Source organism: Helianthus annuus, chromosome 8, assembly GCF_002127325.2.
Source record: "Helianthus annuus cultivar XRQ/B chromosome 8, HanXRQr2.0-SUNRISE, whole genome shotgun sequence".
Taxonomy (NCBI): domain Eukaryota; kingdom Viridiplantae; phylum Streptophyta; class Magnoliopsida; order Asterales; family Asteraceae; genus Helianthus; species Helianthus annuus.
In genome coordinates, this window is record NC_035440.2 from 4465934 (window position 1) to 4487614 (window position 21681).

Consider the following 21681-nt stretch of genomic DNA (forward strand, 5'->3'; position numbering starts at 1 on the left):
TCATTTGATACCAAAGGACTCGTAGCCTAGTGGTATTATACGATGTATCTTAAACGTGTTTCACTCATACTGGTAAAGGGTGCTAGCCTCATAATAAATATTGGTGTAGGTTTAAAGGTAAATTTAAGCCCCCCAAAAAAAAAAAACCATGTCTATTTGACAAGTAAATTAAGAAATATAGTTTGTTTACATGTCTAAGTTATAATAACTAGATAATAAAATTTCAAATCCAAAAACACATACAATCTACTTTTTCTCAATGTACAAGTGATTTGAAACATGTGTAGAATGCATGTTATGAACCAAAGGTGCAACTCCAACTCCTATCAACTTGTTGTCGGCTTGAATTTTCGCCACCGGTGTGGCCGAATCCAACCGGTGGTGCCACTCTCGCCCAGGGGCGGACCCAATAACCGCCCCCTTCTCGCCGCCACTAATCATACCATGTCCATCACCAAAAACTCTCAATTCTCTCCACGTTGCACCCGCTAATTGCGGCACTCCCTCTCTCCTTCCTCCCCTCTCACATTTCTCACCCTTACCCATTCTAAAAGACGTATTATTTTCTGTTTCTCTCTCTTCCACGTCATTCGCGTCTGTTTCTCTTTCTTCCACATTAGACAATGGGCGACTAGATTCTTCCGCGATGAAGATGGTATTAGGGAAATCGGCCACACTGGCAGTGACAACGCTCCATTCGACACTCGCCTCACTCGGCGCATACTCGTTATTCTCGGTTGCTTGTCGAGCAAGAAACGAGTTGTAATCCTCGTTAGCCGAGAAGTTCTCGATTTCAAATAAATCCGAGCTTGCATCACTCCCCGTATCGTCTTGTCCCCCGTTTCTAAAAACTTCTAGAATTTCCCCTTTCGCGATATGTTCCCGATCAACTTCTGGTAGCTTGGGGATGCGAAAATGCTTCGCATCCGCCGTTGAAGGATTTAAACCACCTCCACCTTTAACTGGCTGTTTAAATTCTTTAATCTTTATAGAATCTTTGTCATTGCAATTGCAACCAATACTAGCTAACAAGCTTTTGAAGCTAATTTTCTTGCTATGATTGGTGCCATTGCTAACCAATAGCCCTCTCCTGCTATTCCAGCTCGATTCAGATCGCGTGCTTGACATGGCTTTTGATTTTGGTAACGCGCATTGTTGATCTTCGTGGTTTTCTCGTGTTTGGTTTGGTTGATGATGAACATCCATTACTCCTTTGAAGTACTTCTCAGCTTCAAAAATCCCAAGTCCGTCGTCCTCTAAGTGCTTTTTCGTGAGTTTCGGCACAAAACACTCTTTGGTAGCGTCCTCATTCGAGTAGGAGCACGAGGCATCCAGCGCGATCATGTTGCTTGTTTTACAAGTAACCATGAAAAAAAGGGATAGGAGAAAATGATGAAAGTGTTGTGTGTACATGAAGATTTCATTTTTGATACATTTGTGAATGAGTAGTACTAGAGTGCTTTTAAGAGGATGGGTTGGGCTGCAGGGGCAAAACTAGATGTGGGTCAAGAGGGTCCGCTGACCCCGACATAGAAATTTGTAAGATTTTTATATTATACAATCTGAGATTTTTCTAGGAAAAAACATGTTTTAGACTCTCTAATTGTAGCCGGTAGAAAAGAGAGTCTTATGATTACCCCCTGACAAAGAAGTTCTGATTCCGTCACTGTTGAGTAGAGAAAGTGGTTATGACTTGACTTATGATCACAAAAAGGGTATTTTGTGGTTGGGCTGACGAGTACATATAGTTTTTGGGTCGTATTTAACTATTAAACATGTGTCCTATTTTAATGTATTAAAATGCTTAATGTAATAACTAAAGTTATCATTAAATTTTTTAGTTTGTTTAATGCTTATTGGTCACCAATATTTTTTTCATTATGCAGAAAATATAGATAAAAAACAACATACCTCTTAGGCTCTCACCTAAGGGGACATGACATTCAAACTCATCTCTTGTGAACCATCACCGATAACCAATCTTATTGTGACACCTCATCTCCATTACTTAAACTCTCACGATTTAAAATTAGTTGTGGCGGTGTTCTAGTGAATCTCCACACTTCTCAATGCAAATCCATTTTGTCTTTTGCCTCCGACAATTACAATCACTCCATCTAGAGCTAGTTCGTGAACACGTGTCCCCCATCTAGCTACATCAAAGTGGTTGCGATGCTGTCCTAATTGAACCTGGTGAACAGGATCAAAGACGATCACAACCCCCCCCCCCCCCTTTAACGTCCATACATTAGATCACTTTTTCATATGTGCATTCTATATGTACATTCTTGGAGTCTTGCGTTCACCCTCTCCTTTCTTTCTCTCTCATTTACTAATCAATTCAACATAGAAGAACTACACTAACATCAATATAATTTAATGTTACACGTAGTTATTACACGATCAAATGAGAGTTTTTAATCGAAAATTAAAAACATGACATATAATTATATAAAAAGCAGATAAGTATCTTATATGACAAGTCATGGGTACAAGACTTCTTCTATAGACAAACTTTTACGAAAAGAGTTATAAAAGGTTTATTTTAGAAAGTATAAAATGTTATCTACATAAACTATACGAATGGATGAATTCGTGTGTATTGAGCCATTTAAAGTAAATTGCCATTTTAGTCCCTGAGTTTTGTCCAAATTTGCCATTTTGATCCAAATAGTTTTTTTTTGCATCTGAGTCCCCGACTTTTACATTTTGTTGCCATTTTGATCACTTTGCCTAACTCCATCTAAAAACCCAGTTACTCTTTTCAATTTAAACCTTTTCAGTTGCCATTTTGATCCAATTCTTAAAAAAACAAAAAAATTCTAAAAAATCCAAATAATTCTAAAAAATCCAAAAAAATCCGTTTCGGCGCGAACCGTTTCGAACACGAACCGTTTTGGCGCGAACCGTTTCGAACACGATCCGTTTCGAGCTGAACCGTTTCGACGCGAACCGTTTCGACCTGTACCGTTTCGAAGCCGAACCGTTTCAAGCCGAACCGTTTCGACCCGTACCGTTTCGAACCGAACCGTGCCGTATCGAACCGAACCGTTTCGAGCTGAACCGTTTCGACGCGAACCGTTTCGACCCGTACCGTTTCGAAGCCGAAAACAGTTCGGTTCGATATGGTACGGGTCGAACGGTTCGGTTCGAAACGGTTCACGTCGAAACGGTACGGTTCGAAACGGTTCGGCTCGAAACGGTACGGTTCGAAACGGTTCGGGTCGAAACGGTTCGTGTCGAAACGGTTCGGTTCGATACGGTACGGGTCTAAACGGTACGGTTCGAAACGGTTCGCGTCGAAACAATTCGGTTCGATACGGTACGGGTCGAAACGGTTCGGTTCGAAACGGTTCGCGTCGAAACGGTTCGGTTCGAAACGGTTCGCGTCGAAACGGTACAGTTCGAAACGGTACGGGTCGAAACACTTCGCGTCGAAACGCTTCGCGTTGAAACGGTTCGGCTCGAAACGGTTCGGGTTCGAAACGGTACGGGTCGAAACGGTTCGTGTCGAAACGGTTCGGCTCGAAACGGTTCGCGTCGATACGGTACGGGTCGAAACGGTTCGCGTCGAAACGGTTCGGTTCGATACGGTACGGTACGGGTCGAAACGGTACGGTTCGAAACGGTTCGCGTCGAAACGGTACGGTTCGATACGGTACGGGTTCGAAACGGTTCGCGTCGAAACGGTTCGGTTCGATACGGTACGGGTCGAAACGGTTCGGTTCGAAACGGTACGGGTCGAAACGGTTCGTACCGAAACATTTAATGATTTTTGGATTTTTTAGAATTTTTATGATTTTTTAGAATTTTTTTTATTTTTATATTTTTTTTTGAATTTTTTAGAATTTTTATGATTTTTTAGAATTTTTTGAATTTTTTGGAATTTTTTTGATTTTTTGGAATTGGATCAAAATGGCAACTGAAAACATTTTTTAAGGAAATCCCTAAAATACCCCTGTTACAAACTGGGTTTTTGGATGGAGTTAAACAAAATGATCAAAATGGCAACAAAATGTAAAAGTCAGGGACCCAGATGCAAAAAAAAACTATTTGGATCAAAATGGCAAATTTGGACAAAACTTAGGGACTAAAATGGCAATTTACTCAGCCATTTATGATTTTTTTTCTTTTTTTTATAATTGTTATACCAAATAAAGAAATAACAAAACTAATTTGGCAAGTTAGAAAATGACGATTGAGGGCCAAATGTTGTAGAAATAGGAAGCTACTCTCCATGTGCTTTGCCCGTTTTCTTTTGTCAAAAAACTTGTGTATTATTTATCAAAGACGAAAGTTTTGACCTATTAAAACGTATGTGTAAGAATAGTGTTCACATACCTAATTGTTATTATGTGTGGGTGGCTATGTGATAAATGGGTACCATGCCTCGAACTTGTAACCTTCATGTTTCAAGTAAACTTGAATACCAACAAGCTACAAGGAGGTTTGGTCTAATTGTATTATTTGATTATTATAACTTTAATTGTTATTATGTAAATTATAATAATCAAATAATCAGTTGTAATAAATAATATTTACCATTATAGTCAATCACCTTATCGTGTATTGATAGCCCTATGACTTTTCAAAGTGCAGGTCACGAATTGAAGTCTCACCTGAAGCAAAAAAATTAAAATAAATAATTTGAGGTGAGCCAGAGGTTTTCCTACAATGGATCTTTGGGCGATAAGTTTCCTTTGAAATGGTGGTGGGCTTGGTTACCAGCGTCGTCTATATTCACGAACGTGGGTGACCTTTTGCCATTGGATTTACCAGGATGATCGGGCTTTTGGTTGTCGTTTAGAAAAAATATTTACTTTTATAAAGAAAATACCAAATGGAAAATTTTTGTTAGACTTGTACATTCAACAACATAAATTAAGTTATCTTATGTAATAGTAATAATAATAAATATTTAACTAATACATAAAAAATTGTTATTTAACAAACTAACCATAGAAATGTTCTATGTAGGGGCGTAGTTTTGTAGGGGCCGGGGGAGGGGGGGGGGATTTTTTGCTCAATAGTGTCCGGCATGTAGTTTTCATGTATAAATTTTTAGGTATATACGTTTTCGACCCCCGGTTTTATAATTTTATTAGGTATATACTTTTCAACTCCCGGTCGGAAATATCAAGCTTCGCCACTGGTTCTATGGATATGGCTGAAGTCCAAATCGCATTGCTAATCCAACTTATTTAAAAGTTGATGAAGTGTTAGCTTGTTTTGCAATTTAGATCAATCACTAAAGATCAATCATATTTTCTTGATTTTTATTACATGATGTGTTACATCAAACTTGTCTAATCCCCATCTATAAGCTCACATGTACATGTACATAAAGTCATCATCGAAGGGCCAATCCTACTTGTTCAAAAGAATGATTAAAGATTAGATCGTTGTAATTTGGATCAATAATCGTACTTGGTCTAGTAATCACCAACAACACCATCCCTAATTCCCTATAATGTCAATAATAAATTTCTCCCGTCTATATTTTTGATGATACGGCCATCAATACATTTCAACATAACAAGTTCACTACACTTTAAAAAATAACATATTCACATTTGTCGAGTTATAAATAGTAGGGGGAGGCATCATGAGAAAACTCATGTTCATGAGAAAACTCTATCTAATCATTACTAAATACTAAACTTTAAACCTTAAAGACTAACGCCTAAAAGCTAAAAAAAAGTGGTAAAGATAAACCCTAAAAGTTAATTCCTAAACTTTAAAAACCTCAAAAAAAAAAAAAAAAAAAAATCAACACAAATATCAATTGTTTGATACAGTTTTCTAACAAAGGAAGAGTTTCTCATGATTCTCTCCCGTTAATAGTGTTTTTTTTTATATCTATGTTGATTTTTTTATGATAATATAAGTTTAAAACGTCCAAACCTTTTTACATGTATTGCAACCACTTGTGTTATTTTTTCAGGTGAAAATTGTTATTTTCTCTAACTTAAGACATTTTGATAATCTAGATGAGTATGAGAAAGAGTTTTAGTCACACTATAGTTTATTATAAGACTTAAGTGCTATTTACGTTTATATGGTTTGTTTATTTTGGCCATTTCAGGCCAAATTTCAAAATTGCAACATTTTCCTTTCTAACATTTTAGAAATGTGTCATTTCAGTCCAGAAAAATAACCACAGTTAAAACAATCAGTTAGCGTAGGGGTAATATGATCATTAAATAAATTTTGAGCTGAATTTATGTGGGGCATGACAAAGGTCTACTTTGAATGTGGCGCTTTGTTCAACGAAGAGGAACGGAATTCGTTGCCGGAAGTTGTCGGCGATTTGGGCGGCGTTGTCATTGACATATTGCAAGCATTGACCACAAATGGAAGAATCAAATCAACCCCAAAACAGAAATCAAATGTGTTAAAAACTATGGTATTATGATGATTCAATAACAGAAACAACAAGAACAACACAAAATAGCGACAAAACAAAGTGACAAAATCTTATTTAACCCAAACCAAAAAAGTGCCCCCCAAACCCTAGATCTTACAATCGTAAGATCAATACAAAGAGGAACGATACAACCAGACTTGATGATCATCCACTGATGATCATCTATATCAACAAGTACAGCAGATCTCTCAAACAGATGAGAGAAGACAAAGTACAACCGGAGAGAACAAACCCTAGATCTATACAGAGAAATGTAACAATAATTGGGAGTGAATAATGAACGAATGAGAGAGAGAGAGCTGCTTTTATATCAACCAAACCACAAGTTCCATTCAGCACCACAAGTTCTTTAGATTGACAATAATAGACCCTGAAAGTTACAACTCGCCACCTCCAAAATATCTGGCCCAACTAACCTGTTATAACAAACTAACAACTCATAACCATTAGTAACAACTTAGGCCCACATAACCAGGCCCAACAGATCAAACCACATAAACCAAATTATGAATGAAACCCAATATCTTTTAACACTCCCCCTTCATTCAATTTGGTTTAAACAAGTCAAACATTCCCAACTTGACACAAAAGTCATTGTGTTGGGTAACACTTAACCCTTTTGTAAAGATGTCTGCCAGTTGATCCTCAGACTCAACTTTATTTGTAACAATGAACCCATTCGATACCTTTTCTCTCAAGAAATATAAATCAATTTCAAAATGCTTTGTACGCTCATGAAATACAGGGTTTGCAGCTATTGACATAGCTGCATTACTATCACAAAATAACTGAATTGGAAGACTACACTTAACATTCAGCTCATTCAACACATTTACAATCCATGTAAGTTCACATGTAGCTGAGCACATAGCACGATACTCAGCCTCCCCAGTTGACCTTGAAACCGTGGATTGCTTTTTGCTTTTCCACGAAACAAGGTTCTCACCCAAAAATACACAAAAACCAGTAACAGACTTACGAGTATCAACACACTTAGCCCAGTCTGAATCTGCATAACATGACAGATCAAAAGTACTACCTTTTTTAAACATTAAACCATTTCCTGGGCTAAGCTTTAAATACCGTAATAGTCTTAAAGCAATTTTCAGATGTGCAGACAACGGCTTATGCATAAACTGACTTAAGTACTGCACAGCATAACTGATATCTGGACGAGTAATAGACAAATAAATTAACTTACCAATCAACTTTTGATAATTGGTAATATCAGTTAACTCAGCCCTATCACTTTCAGTTCTTTTATTCACAACATGACTCAACTCTATCGGAGTATTCACAGGTTTGCACCCAAGATACCCAAACTCAGCTAACAACTCTAAACAGTATTTACGCTGATTTAAACACAGCCCATTTTTATCATACACAACTTCCAAACCTAGGAAATACTTTAGTATTCCCAGATCCTTAATTTGAAAATTACTACTAAGCAAAGCTTTTACTTTGTTAATCTCCAAATTATTATTACCAGTTACTATAATATCATCAACGTACACAAGTAGCACAACAAACACAGAGGGCTTAGACAAAACATACAATGAATGATCACAAGAACTTTGAACAAAACCTATACCAAGCAAAACATCAGTTAGCTTTTCATTCCACTTTCTAGGGGCCTGTTTCAGCCCATATAAAGACTTAACTAGTTTACAAACCTTAGACTCATCTTTGCTGTAATAACCTTCAGGAAGAACCATATATACATCTTCTGAAATTGACCCATACAGAAACACATTATTTATATCCAATTGATATAAAGACCAATCATATTGAACAGCTAAACTCAACACACACCTTATAGTAACCATCTTGACAACCGGTGAAAACGTTTCACCGAAGTCAATTCCTTCCCTTTGATTATACCCTTTGGCAACTAACCTCGCTTTATAGTGCTCAATCTCACCATTAGACCTGTACTTAATCTTATAAACCCATTTGCACCCAATGGGTTTCCTATCACTAGGTAAATCAACAAGCTCCCAAGTGTTATTTCGCATTAAGGCTTCCATCTCAAGATTCATTGCCTCAACCCACTTAGGATCCTTTGAAGCCTCATTATAACAACTGGGTTCAGTTGACTTACCTAGTTTACTAATGAAACTCATATTATCAGCAGATAAACAAGAATAATTCACAACTTTATTAATATCATATCTCACATTACTATTTAGCACAAAATCTTGAAACTTCTTAGGAAAAGATACATTTCTAGAAGACCGTCTAAGGCCTTCTAGATTTCCCTCAGCTGGGCTGATCTCATCAGTCGACACAACAGTGTCCTCTGCCCTGCCAGACTCCCTACTACTACTACCTTCTACACTAGGACCTAAGTTATGACCTGAACTACTTAGACCAGGAGTGGCAGAGGTAGAGGGACCTGGCTGCTGATCATCACTGACTGTGTCGTGAGAATCAGTAGTACCCTCTTCATCATCGGGAGTTAAAGAAAACTCAGGTGAATTTGTTTCATTTTTATCAAAAAAGTTTATCAAGTTTAAACTGTTATCAATATTAACCTCATCATTAATCTGTTTAGACTTAAAAGGATACACATGTTCATAAAACTTGACATCTCTAGAGAAAAAAACCTTTTTCTCATCTATACTCCAAAGTTTATAACCCTTTTTTACATTAGAGTACCCTATCAAAACACACTTATCAGCATGATAAGCAAATTTATCAGGTTCATTCAAAATAGTACTGAAACAAAGACACCCAAAGTTTCTAAAATAAGACAGTGAGGGTCTAAAACCAAACATTAGCTCATATGGACTCTTTCCACTTAACACAGAAGATGGCAGCCTGTTAATAATATACACAGCAGTTAGCACACAGTCACTCCAAAACCTCAAAGGAAGGCCACTCTGAAACATTAAAGTTCTGGCTGTATTTAAAAGATGTCTGTGCTTACGTTCAACTACCCCATTCTGTTGTGGGGTATATGAACATGAAGTCTGATGAATAATACCTTTCTGTTTACAAAATGTGTTCATTTGATTATTTATAAATTCTGTACCATTATCACTTCTAAACATCTTTACCTTCTTTTTAAACTGTGTTAACACAAGCTCATAAAAGTATTTCAAATTTTCAAACACTTCAATTTTACTTTTAAGCATATAACACCAAACAGTTCTAGTAAAGTCATCAACAACAGTTAGAAAATATTTATAACCTTCATAGCTAGACACCTTATAAGGTCCCCACAAATCCAAATGTATTAGATCCCCTAATTCCTTTGACTTATGATCACTCAAAGGAAAAGGAACCCTAACCTGTTTGGACCTGTGACAAACCTCACAAGGATTATGTTCAACATTTTTAACATCCAAACTATCTTTTAACACAGCCAAAACTTGATCAGACGGATGACCTAACCTACTATGCCAAAGATCAGATCTAACAGAACTATTAAAACACAAGTTAGCAAAATTACCATTTCTACCAACAAAATACAACCCATTCTCTTGTCTACCAATCACCAGAATTTTCTTTGACCTCAAATCCTGTAACATACAGTTGTCCTCATTAAACAAGACAGCTATTTTATTGTCTTTTGCTAATTTGTGAACAGATAATAAATTGACACTATACCCAGGAACATAAAAAACATCTTTTATAATAACATTGTTAATCAACCTAAGATCACCAATTTTTAACACACTAACACTTGTTCCATTTGGGTGACCAACCTTTAACCCACACTCAGACACATCTATACAATTAAACATGTCCTTATCTGTCACACCCCAACCAATGGCGGAAACATCGGGATGAGACGAAGTGTGAAGATTGCTCGAGACATCATAACGCTATTTGTGACAATAATTTAATAATCCAAATTTCATTTCCAAAATAAATGTCAAAACATTACAAGAAAAGCAAATAACAACATTGTTCAACATAACATAAACAAAATTGATACAACACTTTAAACCTAAACGTCTAAGTGAGTATTTAGGCATCTTTGCTATCCGTTTTCATTTCATCATCATCAACCTGTAACATGTTTAAAAATACAATTCAATGCAAAAGCAAAGGCGAGTATACAAGTTTGGTACGTACATAGCATAAGTTAAAAAGTGTGATCAATTCCTCATGGCAAGCATATGATTCAAGATAAACCTTAAATATGGCATGTGTCTAACATATCAAACCAAGAAAACGCAATATGCTCAAGACATAACCTCAAGTTTACGGGCGGGTCGTTAATCCTATAGCGCTACATATGTCAAGGTTTGGCTCGTACGAAGTTAATGATAAGTTCAACACATAAGAATAACCCAAGTTTAAAGTATCAAGTCATCACGTATACAAGCATGTTATAGGAACGTTCATGTGTTTAACAAAGTGTTCATGTGTAAGTTAATAGGTAAACATGTTACACCCCAAAAGTGGTAAAAGTAAAAAGGGGGAAATACGAGTATACTCACGGTTTACAAGTGGTGACTTGAAATTCCGAGAGCAAGTTTGTAGATGAATTAGTTCGGAGCACCTTGTCCTTCTACACAAGGAAACGTAGGTGTGTGAGTTTGGCGTATAACGGAAGATTATAGATTCGGAGTTTTTAATATATAGAAAGTAACATAGGTGAAAATAATCATCTTGTACGCATAACTCTTGTTCTTGACACTATTGAAACTCAAAAGAGTTGGTATGATTTCATGGATTCTAAGATCCATTAGAGTCGTAACAAGGGCATGGTCATAGATGATGTAACGTCCACTTAACAAATAACTATTAAGTCATCATCAAGTCTTAGTTACTTAGATGTATACATATAGAATAACTTAGATATTATATAGTTTACAAGTCTTATGATTCAAGCATGAGGTAGGAGATTAATGTCTCCATTTAGGTACCTCTTTGTGTCATAGAATACATACATGAGGTAGGAAGAACAAGCTTCCATTTAGGCACCTCTATTGTTCACCACTACACTTGTTGTTATAAACAACAAGGAGGGTCATGAACATACAAGTATCAAGGTATTAACAACAACTAATCTATAGCAAAACATCAAGTAATGAGTGGATTCTTATGAAGGATAGCCCAAGCTAATCCAACCATCACACATTCAACAAGTTTCACACTTGAACATTACTTGTGGGTAAAACCCTAATTAAAAACAGAAAGTTTATGAGGTTTTAACCTCTGATTTAGATGTCTCAACCTTGTTTTTAAGCTTAACCAACCATGGGATAAGTTGTAAGCATTAGGACATAGGTATGAGATGTGTTGGACACAAGTTGCATAGATTTAAACAAGTTTTTGATGAACATAAAAACAAACAGAAAGTTTATGGACTATTTCGGGGCATTTCCAGGTCTGATTTCTCCAAGGAGAAGTCTAGGAATCGAACCCCATGATTATACAAGCAAGTAGGAAAAAGAATCGAGTGAATCGGATAAGAATTGAGTGAGTTATGCTCATTTTCGTGAAGGGGTGTCAATCTACTCGAACCTTTGCTTTCAGCTACGGTTTGGAGGATGTTTTGAGAGTTTTTAGTGTTGCAAAAGTGGTAGGGAGGCTGGTTATAAGTGGTATTTATAGGGGGAAGGATTAGGGTTTCAATGGGTTGGGCTTTGGAAGTGTTTAGAAGGGGTTACACCTTGAAACTAGCCCACAAAACCCAACTATATGGGGCTGAATTTTGCTGAATTTGGGCTGCCATGTTTCTTTAGTTTTTTATTTTTTTAAAACATTATAATGAGTAATTTTATTAGTTAAGTTGTGTAATAATATGCAACAATGTTTCCCCTAACTTGTAACAAGGTGAAATATGAAATAAAACATGATTTAACTAGGCAAAAAGTGTAATGTACAAGTATGTAACATGTTTGTAAGTAACAAGTATATGTCACATATTTACAAGTTCAACATATGTTTGTAAGTATCACAAAGAAGTATCAAATGATCTCATGATTAATCGTATTATGGTGTATGTATAGTATGTAACAAGGAAATGCAAGTTTTCATTCATGATCAAAATCTCGAGTTTACAACGAGTACTAGAAGGAACGAGTACAATGATACAAAGCTTCCAAAATTAGCAACACGAGTAAGACAAGCTATAAATAGAAAGTACAAAACACAGGGCGTTACAGTCTCCCCTCCTTTAGGAAATTTCGTCCCGAAATTTAGGAAGACTCAGGGAAAAGATGAGGATATTTCGATTTCATTTCGCTTTCGAGCTCCCAAGTAAATTCAGCGCCACGTTTTCCTTCCCATCGAACTTTGACAATAGGAATTCGACTGCGCCTCAATTGCTTGGTTCCTTGGTCCATGATTTCGACCGGTTTTTCTACAAAGTGAAGTGTTTCGTTGACTTGCAAGTCTTTGAGAGGAACGTGGAGTCCTTCGTCAGCTAGGCATTTCTTTAAGTTGGACACATGGAAGACAGGGTGTACATTGCTGAGTCCTTCAGGCAGGTCCAGTCTATACGCAACCTTGCCAATCCTTTCGAGAATCTTGAAAGGACCAACGTAGCGAGGTGCGAGTTTCCCTTTCTTGCCAAATCGAACCACGCCTTTCCAAGGGGATACCTTGAGAAGCACGTTGTCACCTGTCTCGAATTCCATAGGTTTGCGTCCTTTGTCAGCGTAACTCTTCTGTCGGTTCCTGGCTTTCAATAAGTTGTCTCGAACCTGTAAAATCTTGTCCGTAGCCTCTTGTATAAGCTCGGGACCGGTGATTTGGGCTTGACCAATCTCGTGCCAAGAAATAGGCGAACGGCACTTGCGACCATACAATGCTTCGAAAGGAGCCATTTGGATACTCGTGTGATAGCTGTTATTGTACGAGAATTCAGCCAAGGGCAAGTATGAATCCCAGTTGCCACCAAAATCTATTACGCATGAACGAAGCATATCCTCTAAGGTTTGGATAGTACGCTCGGTTTGACCGTCAGTCTGAGGATGGAAGGCGGTGCTAAGGTTAAGCTTAGTACCCATAGCAGATTGAAAAGTTTCCCAAAGACGAGACGTAAAACGAGCATCACGGTCAGAAATGATATCAATGGGCGTCCCATGACGACAGATGATTTCCTTCATGTAGACCTTAGCCAATTTCTCGACTTTGAAGTCTTCACGAATGGGGAGGAAGTGAGCTGATTTGGTCAATCGGTCAACGACGACCCATATGCTGTCATGACCAGCTGTAGTGCGAGGAAGCTTAGTGATGAAATCCATGGCAATGCTCTCCCACTTCCAAACGGGAATTATTGGTTGTTCGAGCAAGCCAGAGGGACGTTGATGTTCGGCTTTTACTTTGGAACACGTAAGACATTTAGAAACGAAGGTGGCTATATCCTTCTTCATTCCAGGCCACCAATAGGAAGTACGCATATCATGGTACATCTTATCGGCACCAGGGTGAATAGAATATTTCGTGTTATGGGCCTCCTTCATCAGGAAATTGCGAAGATCGTCACGATTGGGAATCCAGATGCGATTGAGATAGTATAGAATACCATCGGGTTTGGACACAAGACTATTCTCAGCACCACATTGCATTTCGTTGTAGAGGTTACCCTCATTAACGGATGTATACTGGGCGTTACGTATGCGATTTTGAAGATCGTGGACGAGTTGGAAACAACGGATACTTTGGACGTGAGTTTTACGACTCAGGGCGTCGGCTACTACATTCGCCTTACCCGGGTGGTATTTGATTTCGCAGTCATAGTCGTTTAACAATTCCACCCAACGACGTTGACGCATGTTTAGTTCTTTTTGATTGAAGATGTGTTGAAGGCTCTTATGGTCGGTGAAGACTACACATTTAGTACCATAAAGGTAGTGTCGCCAAATCTTCAATGCAAAAACGACCGCACCAAGTTCAAGGTCGTGAGTAGTATAGTTTTTCTCATGAATTTTGAGTTGCCTCGATGCGTAAGCGATAACTTTGTCACGTTGCATAAGGACACAACCAAGACCAAGGTTTGAAGCGTCGCAATACACGACAAAATCATCGTTACCATCAGGAAGCGTTAGGATAGGAGCATTGCAAAGCATGTCCTTGAGCGTTTGAAAAGACTCTTCTTGTTCGGGACCCCAAACAAAAGGTCTCTCTTTTTGAGTCAAGGAGGTCAAAGGAACAACGATTTTCGAAAAGTTGGAGATAAAACGACGGTAGTAACCAGCAAGACCAAGAAACGAACGGATTTCGGACGGAGATTTAGGTGCGACCCAATTTTTCACAGCTTCGATTTTTGCGGGATCAACGTGAATACCAAGTTTGTTGACAGTGTGACCAAGGAATTGAACTTCTTGTAACCAAAATTCACACTTGGAGAATTTGGCATATAGGTGTTCAGTACGAAGGAGTTCAAGAATAAGGCTCAAGTGTTGCTCATGCTCTGCTTGCGTCTTGGAATAGATGAGGATATCGTCGATGAAGACGATCACAAAACGGTCCAAGTATGCTTTGCACACGCGGTTCATTAAGTCCATAAAGACAGCAGGTGCGTTGGTCAAACCAAAGGGCATGACCACGAACTCATAATGACCATAACGCGTACGAAAGGCGGTTTTAGGCACATCTTCTTCGAGTACTCGAAGTTGATGATACCCAGAACGAAGATCGATCTTTGAAAAGCAGGTTGCGCCTTGCAATTGATCGAAGAGGTCATCAATGCGAGAAAGAGGGTATCGATTCTTGATAGTAAGCTTGTTGAGCTCACGATAGTCAATACACATACGAAAGGACCCATCTTTCTTCTTGACGAATAAAACGGGAGCGCCCCAAGGAGAAGTACTAGGGCGTATGAAGCCTTTGTTAAGAAGCTCTTGAAGTTGACTCGAGAGCTCTTGCATCTCAGAGGGTGCTAAACGATAGGGGGACTTAGCGACAGGCGTAGCGCCAGGCACTAAATCGATGCGAAAATCGACAGAACGAGCAGGAGGAGGACCAGGAAGGTCTTCGGGAAATACATCCGGAAAGTCACGTACAACAGGAACGTCACTTATGCTTGGGCCTTTATCCTTCTTTTCCACGATGTGGGCGAGAAAGGCGAAGGTACCCTTGCGTAAGCACTTGTTTGCCTTGATACATGACATAAGCTTAAGGCCTTGAGAAGGCTTTTCACCATAGACGTGTAGAGAATCACCATTTGGAAGAGGCAAGCGAATAAACTTCTCAGAACAGACAACTTCAGCACGAACTCGCCCAAGCCAGTCCATACCTACTATGACGTCGAAACTACCCATTTGCATAGGTATGAGATCGATTGAGAATGTATGATCGTTAAGGATTAGAGAACAATTGGAGAGAACAGAATTGACTTTGACGGTTTTACCATTAGCAACTTCGGCAGCGAAAGATTTTGGCAACTTAGAGCGTTTACACTTGAGCAAAGACTCGAATTCTAACGACACAAAACTTTTATCGGCACCAGTATCAAATAGGCATGAAGCATAGACATGGTTAATGAGAAACGTACCAGTGATGACGTCGTTTGCATTTTGAGCCTGAGCTGTGGTGAGAAGGAAAGCTCGACCCCTAGCGGGTTCTTGAACCTGTTGTTGTTGTTGGGGTTGTGGCTGTGGTTGTTGCTGTCGAGGTTGTTGTGGTTGATATCGTTGAGGACACACATTGGCCATGTGGTTGGTATCACCACACGTGAAGCATGCTCGCACAGGGGCGACTTGATTTGGAGCCAAAAGAGCTTGGTTTTGGTAGGCCTGTGGGGGGATACGACAGTATGGCGAGAGATGCCCATACCGGCCACACTTGTCACACTTTCGACAATGAGCGTTTGGGGGGTGATGATATCGGCATTTGTCGCACTTTGGGTGCGTTCCAGTATAAACCTTGCGTTCACCATCGAAAGCAGGCACAGTTTGAAGGGGTTGTGGGTTTGGCGGAGTGACGACCGCGCAGTTTTGGCTTGAAGCCTTCCGCTTCTTGCCTTGGTTTCTCTTAGATTGCTGGGAGGGTTTAGACTCATTAGGGGAGTCAATGGTGGCTTGGTGCGCATTCTTTGTTGAAACCTTGTCAAAGGTTCCATGAAGAACACAATTGTTGTTAAGTTCGGTAGCTATGCGGTACGCGTCTTCAATGGTTTGAGGGTTGGCAGATGCAAGATGGTTTGTTAAGGAAGGTGCAACACAACGAATGAACTTGGCCACGGTTTTGGGGGCGGTTTCTACTTGACCAGGGCATAGAACACTAAGCTGTTTGAAGCGTGTAATCAAACCATCCATGTCACTCCCTTTTTGCGTAAGGTTCCAGAATTCATTTTCCAACTTTTGGAGTTCGTGAGGGGGACAAAAGTGATCCTTCATAAGTTGTTTGAGATCGTCCCACGGCATAGCGTGTGCGACCTCGTTTCCTCTCTTGTTACGCTCAGTTGTCCACCACTCAAGTGCCTTTTCACGAAACACACCGGTTGCATTCAAGGTTCTTAGTTCGTCAGGGCAACCACTTTGCAAGAAGGTAAGCTCGATGGCATCAAACCAGTTCATCATGGCGGTAGCGCCATTCTTGCCGGTAAATTCTAAGGGTTTACAAGCCATGAAGTGCTTAAATTGGAAGGTCGATTTGGGTTTGTCGGCCTTTGAGTCGACCGAACCATGGGGTGAATCGGTTTGGATCTTGCTAACAATGTCGGGTAGGACCTTTGCAAATTGTTTAGCCATAAACTTCATACAATCCTTTTGGGACATGGCGGAGGAGGTCGAACCCTTCTTTGACTTGAGTTTCTTGGATGAACTAGAAGACATCTAAAAGATTTGAAAGAGAAGGGAAAGGATGAGACTTTGATCATTAATTGAAAACAAGGTTTGTGTATGCAAAGCAAGTAGATGTTCAAGTACCAAGTAAAGTTCACATAAAGCATAAGTTTCCAACACACATTCAACATGTATAGCACATAAGTTGCGAATAGGAAAATATAAATTTAGTTGGTTCATGAGAATTATTATTGTTTGTGATTGCGATAATGTGCGACATGATTAAAACGACATTTCGAAATGAATGAACGTTCAAGTATAAAATCACATATAAATTGAGATACATAAAAGAGAGGCTCAATAAAACATAGGAATGTTTCGGGTAGAGAAACGTCGACAATTCCAAAGTGGGTCGAAAGTCCTTTCGATTTAGAGATATTGTGCTTTGGCCTATAAGTAAGATACTCTCGTCGAGAAGCGATTAACGGTATCTTACCCTTCCGGTTACTACACATCTCTAAATGATTGGAACATTCGGGACTTTGGCGAGAATAAAAAAAATCAAGGAATGGGACTTAATCGACAAGATGCGGGTTTCACCCCTAACTTGACGATTTCGTACCCTAAATGTGGTTGGTACTTGTCGGCCAAAATAAAATTTTGACACTTTGACAAGGGTCCACTAGAGTTGAAATGGAAATTACCATTAAGTTGTGGATGTCACTCCTAGCTTAATGGTGAAATTTCGTGCAAAAATAGATTAAAGGTAGAGTGAGAGTCGTTTACCAAATTGTGGGTTTCACGCCTATTTTGGTAAAGTTGTCTCGTTGATGTTACAAGAGTATAAAATAGCAAAAGTGTATTCGTGTTAGCCTTAGGAAAGGCACATAAATTTATTAACAAGAAGTGTAGCTAGGAAGCATGTAAGATAGAGCACAAATGTTTTAAACAACAAATAAGAGACAAAGTTCCTAAAACTATAGACTAGGGCAAAAGTTTCCTAATTCCCTATAGTTATGGCTCTGATACCAATCTGTCACACCCCAACCAATGGCGGAAACATCGGGATGAGACGAAGTGTGAAGATTGCTCGAGACATCATAACGCTATTTGTGACAATAATTTAATAATCCAAATTTCATTTCCAAAATAAATGTCAAAACATTACAAGAAAAGCAAATAATAACATTGTTCAACATAACATAAACAAAATTGATACAACACTTTAAACCTAAACGTCTAAGTGAGTATTTAGGCATCTTTGCTATCCGTTTTCATTTCATCATCATCAACCTGTAACATGTTTAAAAATACAATTCAATGCAAAAGCAAAGGCGAGTATACAAGTTTGGTACGTACATAGCATAAGTTAAAAAGTGTGATCAATTCCTCATGGCAAGCATATGATTCAAGATAAACCTTAAATATGGCATGTGTCTAACATATCAAACCAAGAAAACGCAATATGCTCAAGACATAACCTCAAGTTTACGGGCGGGTCGTTAATCCTATAGCGCTACATATGTCAAGGTTTGGCTCGTACGAAGTTAATGATAAGTTCAACACATAAGAATAACCCAAGTTTAAAGTATCAAGTCATCACGTATACAAGCATGTTATAGGAACGTTCATGTGTTTAACAAAGTGTTCATGTGTAAGTTAATAGGTAAACATGTTACGCCCCAAAAGTGGTAAAAGTAAAAAGGGGGAAATACGAGTATACTCACGGTTTACAAGTGGTGACTTGAAATTCCGAGAGCAAGTTTGTAGATGAATTAGTTCGGAGCACCTTGTCCTTCTACACAAGGAAACGTAGGTGTGTGAGTTTGGCGTATAACGGAAGATTATAGATTCGGAGTTTCTAATATATAGAAAGTAACATAGGTGAAAATAATCATCTTGTACGCATAACTCTTGTTCTTGACACTATTGAAACTCAAAAGAGTTGGTATGATTTCATGGATTCTAAGATCCATTAGAGTCGTAACAAGGGCATGGTCATAGATGATGTAACGTCCACTTAACAAATAACTATTAAGTCATCATCAAGTCTTAGTTACTTAGATGTATACATATAGAATAACTTAGATATTATATAGTTTACAAGTCTTATGATTCAAGCATGAGGTAGGAGATTAATGTCTCCATTTAGGTACCTCTTTGTGTCATAGAATACATACATGAGGTAGGAAGAACAAGCTTCCATTTAGGCACCTCTATTGTTCACCACTACACTTGTTGTTATAAACAACAAGGAGGGTCATGAACATACAAGTATCAAGGTATTAACAACAACTAATCTATAGCAAAACATCAAGTAATGAGTGGATTCTTATGAAGGATAGCCCAAGCTAATCCAACCATCACACATTCAACAAGTTTCACACTTGAACATTACTTGTGGGTAAAACCCTAATTAAAAACAGAAAGTTTATGAGGTTTTAACCTCTGATTTAGATGTCTCAACCTTGTTTTTAAGCTTAACCAACTATGGGATAAGTTGTAAGCATTAGGACATAGGTATGAGATGTGTTGGACACAAGTTGCATAGATTTAAACAAGTTTTTGATGAACATAAAAACAAACAGAAAGTTTATGGACTATTTCGGGGCATTTCCAGGTCTGATTTCTTCAAGGAGAAGTCTAGGAATCGAACCCCATGATTATACAAGCAAGTAGGAAAAAGAATCGAGTGAATCGGATAAGAATTGAGTGAGTTATGCTCATTTTCGTGAAGGGGTGTCAATCTACTCGAACCTTTGCTTTCAGCTACGGTTTGGAGGATGTTTTGAGAGTTTTTAGTGTTGCAAAAGTGGTAGGGAGGCTGGTTATAAGTGGTATTTATAGGGGGAAGGATTAGGGTTTCAATGGGTTGGGCTTTGGAAGTGTTTAGAAGGGGTTACACCTTGAAACTAGCCCACAAAACCCAACTATATGGGGCTGAATTTTGCTGAATTTGGGCTGCCATGTTTCTTTAGTTTTTTATTTTTTTAAAACATTATAATGAGTAATTTTATTAGTTAAGTTGTGTAATAATATGCAACAATGTTTCCCCTAACTTGTAACAAGGTGAAATATGAAATAAAACATGATTTAACTAGGCAAAAAGTGTAATGTACAAGTATGTAACATGTTTGTAAGTAACAAGTATATGTCACATATTTACAAGTTCAACATATGTTTGTAAGTATCACAAAGAAGTATCAAATGATCTCATGATTAATCGTATTATGGTGTATGTATAGTATGTAACAAGGAAATGCAAGTTTTCATTCATGATCAAAATCTCGAGTTTACAACGAGTACTAGAAGGAACGAGTACAATGATACAAAGCTTCCAAAATTAGCAACACGAGTAAGACAAGCTATAAATAGAAAGTACAAAACACAGGGCGTTACATTATCACTTTTAATCATGTGCTGATTAGCACCTGAATCAACAACCCAATTATATTCATGATTAAAACACACACTGCTAGAACAACTCAAAAACCCAGACATACAAGCAGACATACCTCCCATATTGGACTTCTCCTGATCCCCATCAGGCTTTTCACCAACTAAACTCATTAGCTTTGCAATCTGTTCTGGAGTAAAAGGCAAAGCAGACACAGCATAACTAGAAGGACCAGAAGACATACCAGACCTACTAGTATTATTACCATTATTTTTACCAAAAGACATATTACCCCTTTTTTTCATACCAGGAGGATAACCAATTATTTCAAAACACCTATCAACTGTATGACCTATCATGTTACAATGAGTACACTTTAAGTTTGAATTAGATCCTCTAAAATTTCTTCTTGATGTGTTTTGATTAGATTGATTAGACCTAGCCACATAAGAAACACTTTGACTCTTAGATCCACTACTTGAGAGTCTATGTGACTCCTCTCTAGAAACAATAGAGAAAGCAACTTTAACTGATGGAAATGTTTCTCTTGTCAAAATATTAGTTCTCACAGGCTGATAAACATCATCAAGCCCCATGAGAAACTGCATTAACTTTATAAGAGCAGAAAAATCATTATAGTCCTTAGCAGCTTGACAAGAACATGAAGGCAGTTGAAGCATTGCATCAAACTGCTTCCACATTGTTGTCAACTTGTTATAATATTCTGCAACAGTACTACCATTTTGTGCAATACAGTTTATTTTTTTATATAGATCATAGACAACAGAACCATCAATCTTATCAAAAGACTCTTTTAAATCAGTCCAAACTTCAGAAGCTAATTTAGAAAAAAACTTGACCAAGAAACAGCTCTTCTGAAATAGAATTCAATAACCAAGTAAGCACAACAGAATTGCATCTATCCCATTGAGCTGCTAATATTTCATCATCCTTAGACTTTTCCACCTTACCATCTATAAACCCATACTTGTTTTTAGCTTCTAAAGCCAATTTCATGGCACTAGACCACACAGCATAATTCTCAGTACCTTTGAGTTTAATACTAACAATGGTTAAACTACTGGAGTCACTAGGATGTAAGTACAATGGATCTCCTATATCCAGTTTACCAATCAACGTCTGAGAAGTACTAGGAGCAGTTTCAG

At 38.2% G+C, this 21681-nt stretch overlaps 1 protein-coding gene across 1 annotated transcript; it reads right to left on the bottom strand.

Annotated features, from left to right (window-relative positions):
• Positions 1 to 169: 169 nt before the first annotated feature.
• Positions 170 to 1406, bottom strand: LOC110870760 (protein PHYTOCHROME KINASE SUBSTRATE 1). Its single transcript, XM_022119914.2, has one exon. It carries the CDS (start codon positions 1366 to 1368, stop codon positions 247 to 249), a length of 1122 nt encoding a protein of 373 aa, XP_021975606.1. The 5' UTR covers positions 1369 to 1406; the 3' UTR covers positions 170 to 246.
• Positions 1407 to 21681: the final 20275 nt, after the last annotated feature.

What these genes read in the sequence shown, in the direction of transcription:
- LOC110870760 (XM_022119914.2), bottom strand. Translation starts at nt 1,368, where the DNA reads ATGGTTACTTGTAAAACAAGCAACATGATCGCGCTGGATGCCTCGTGC.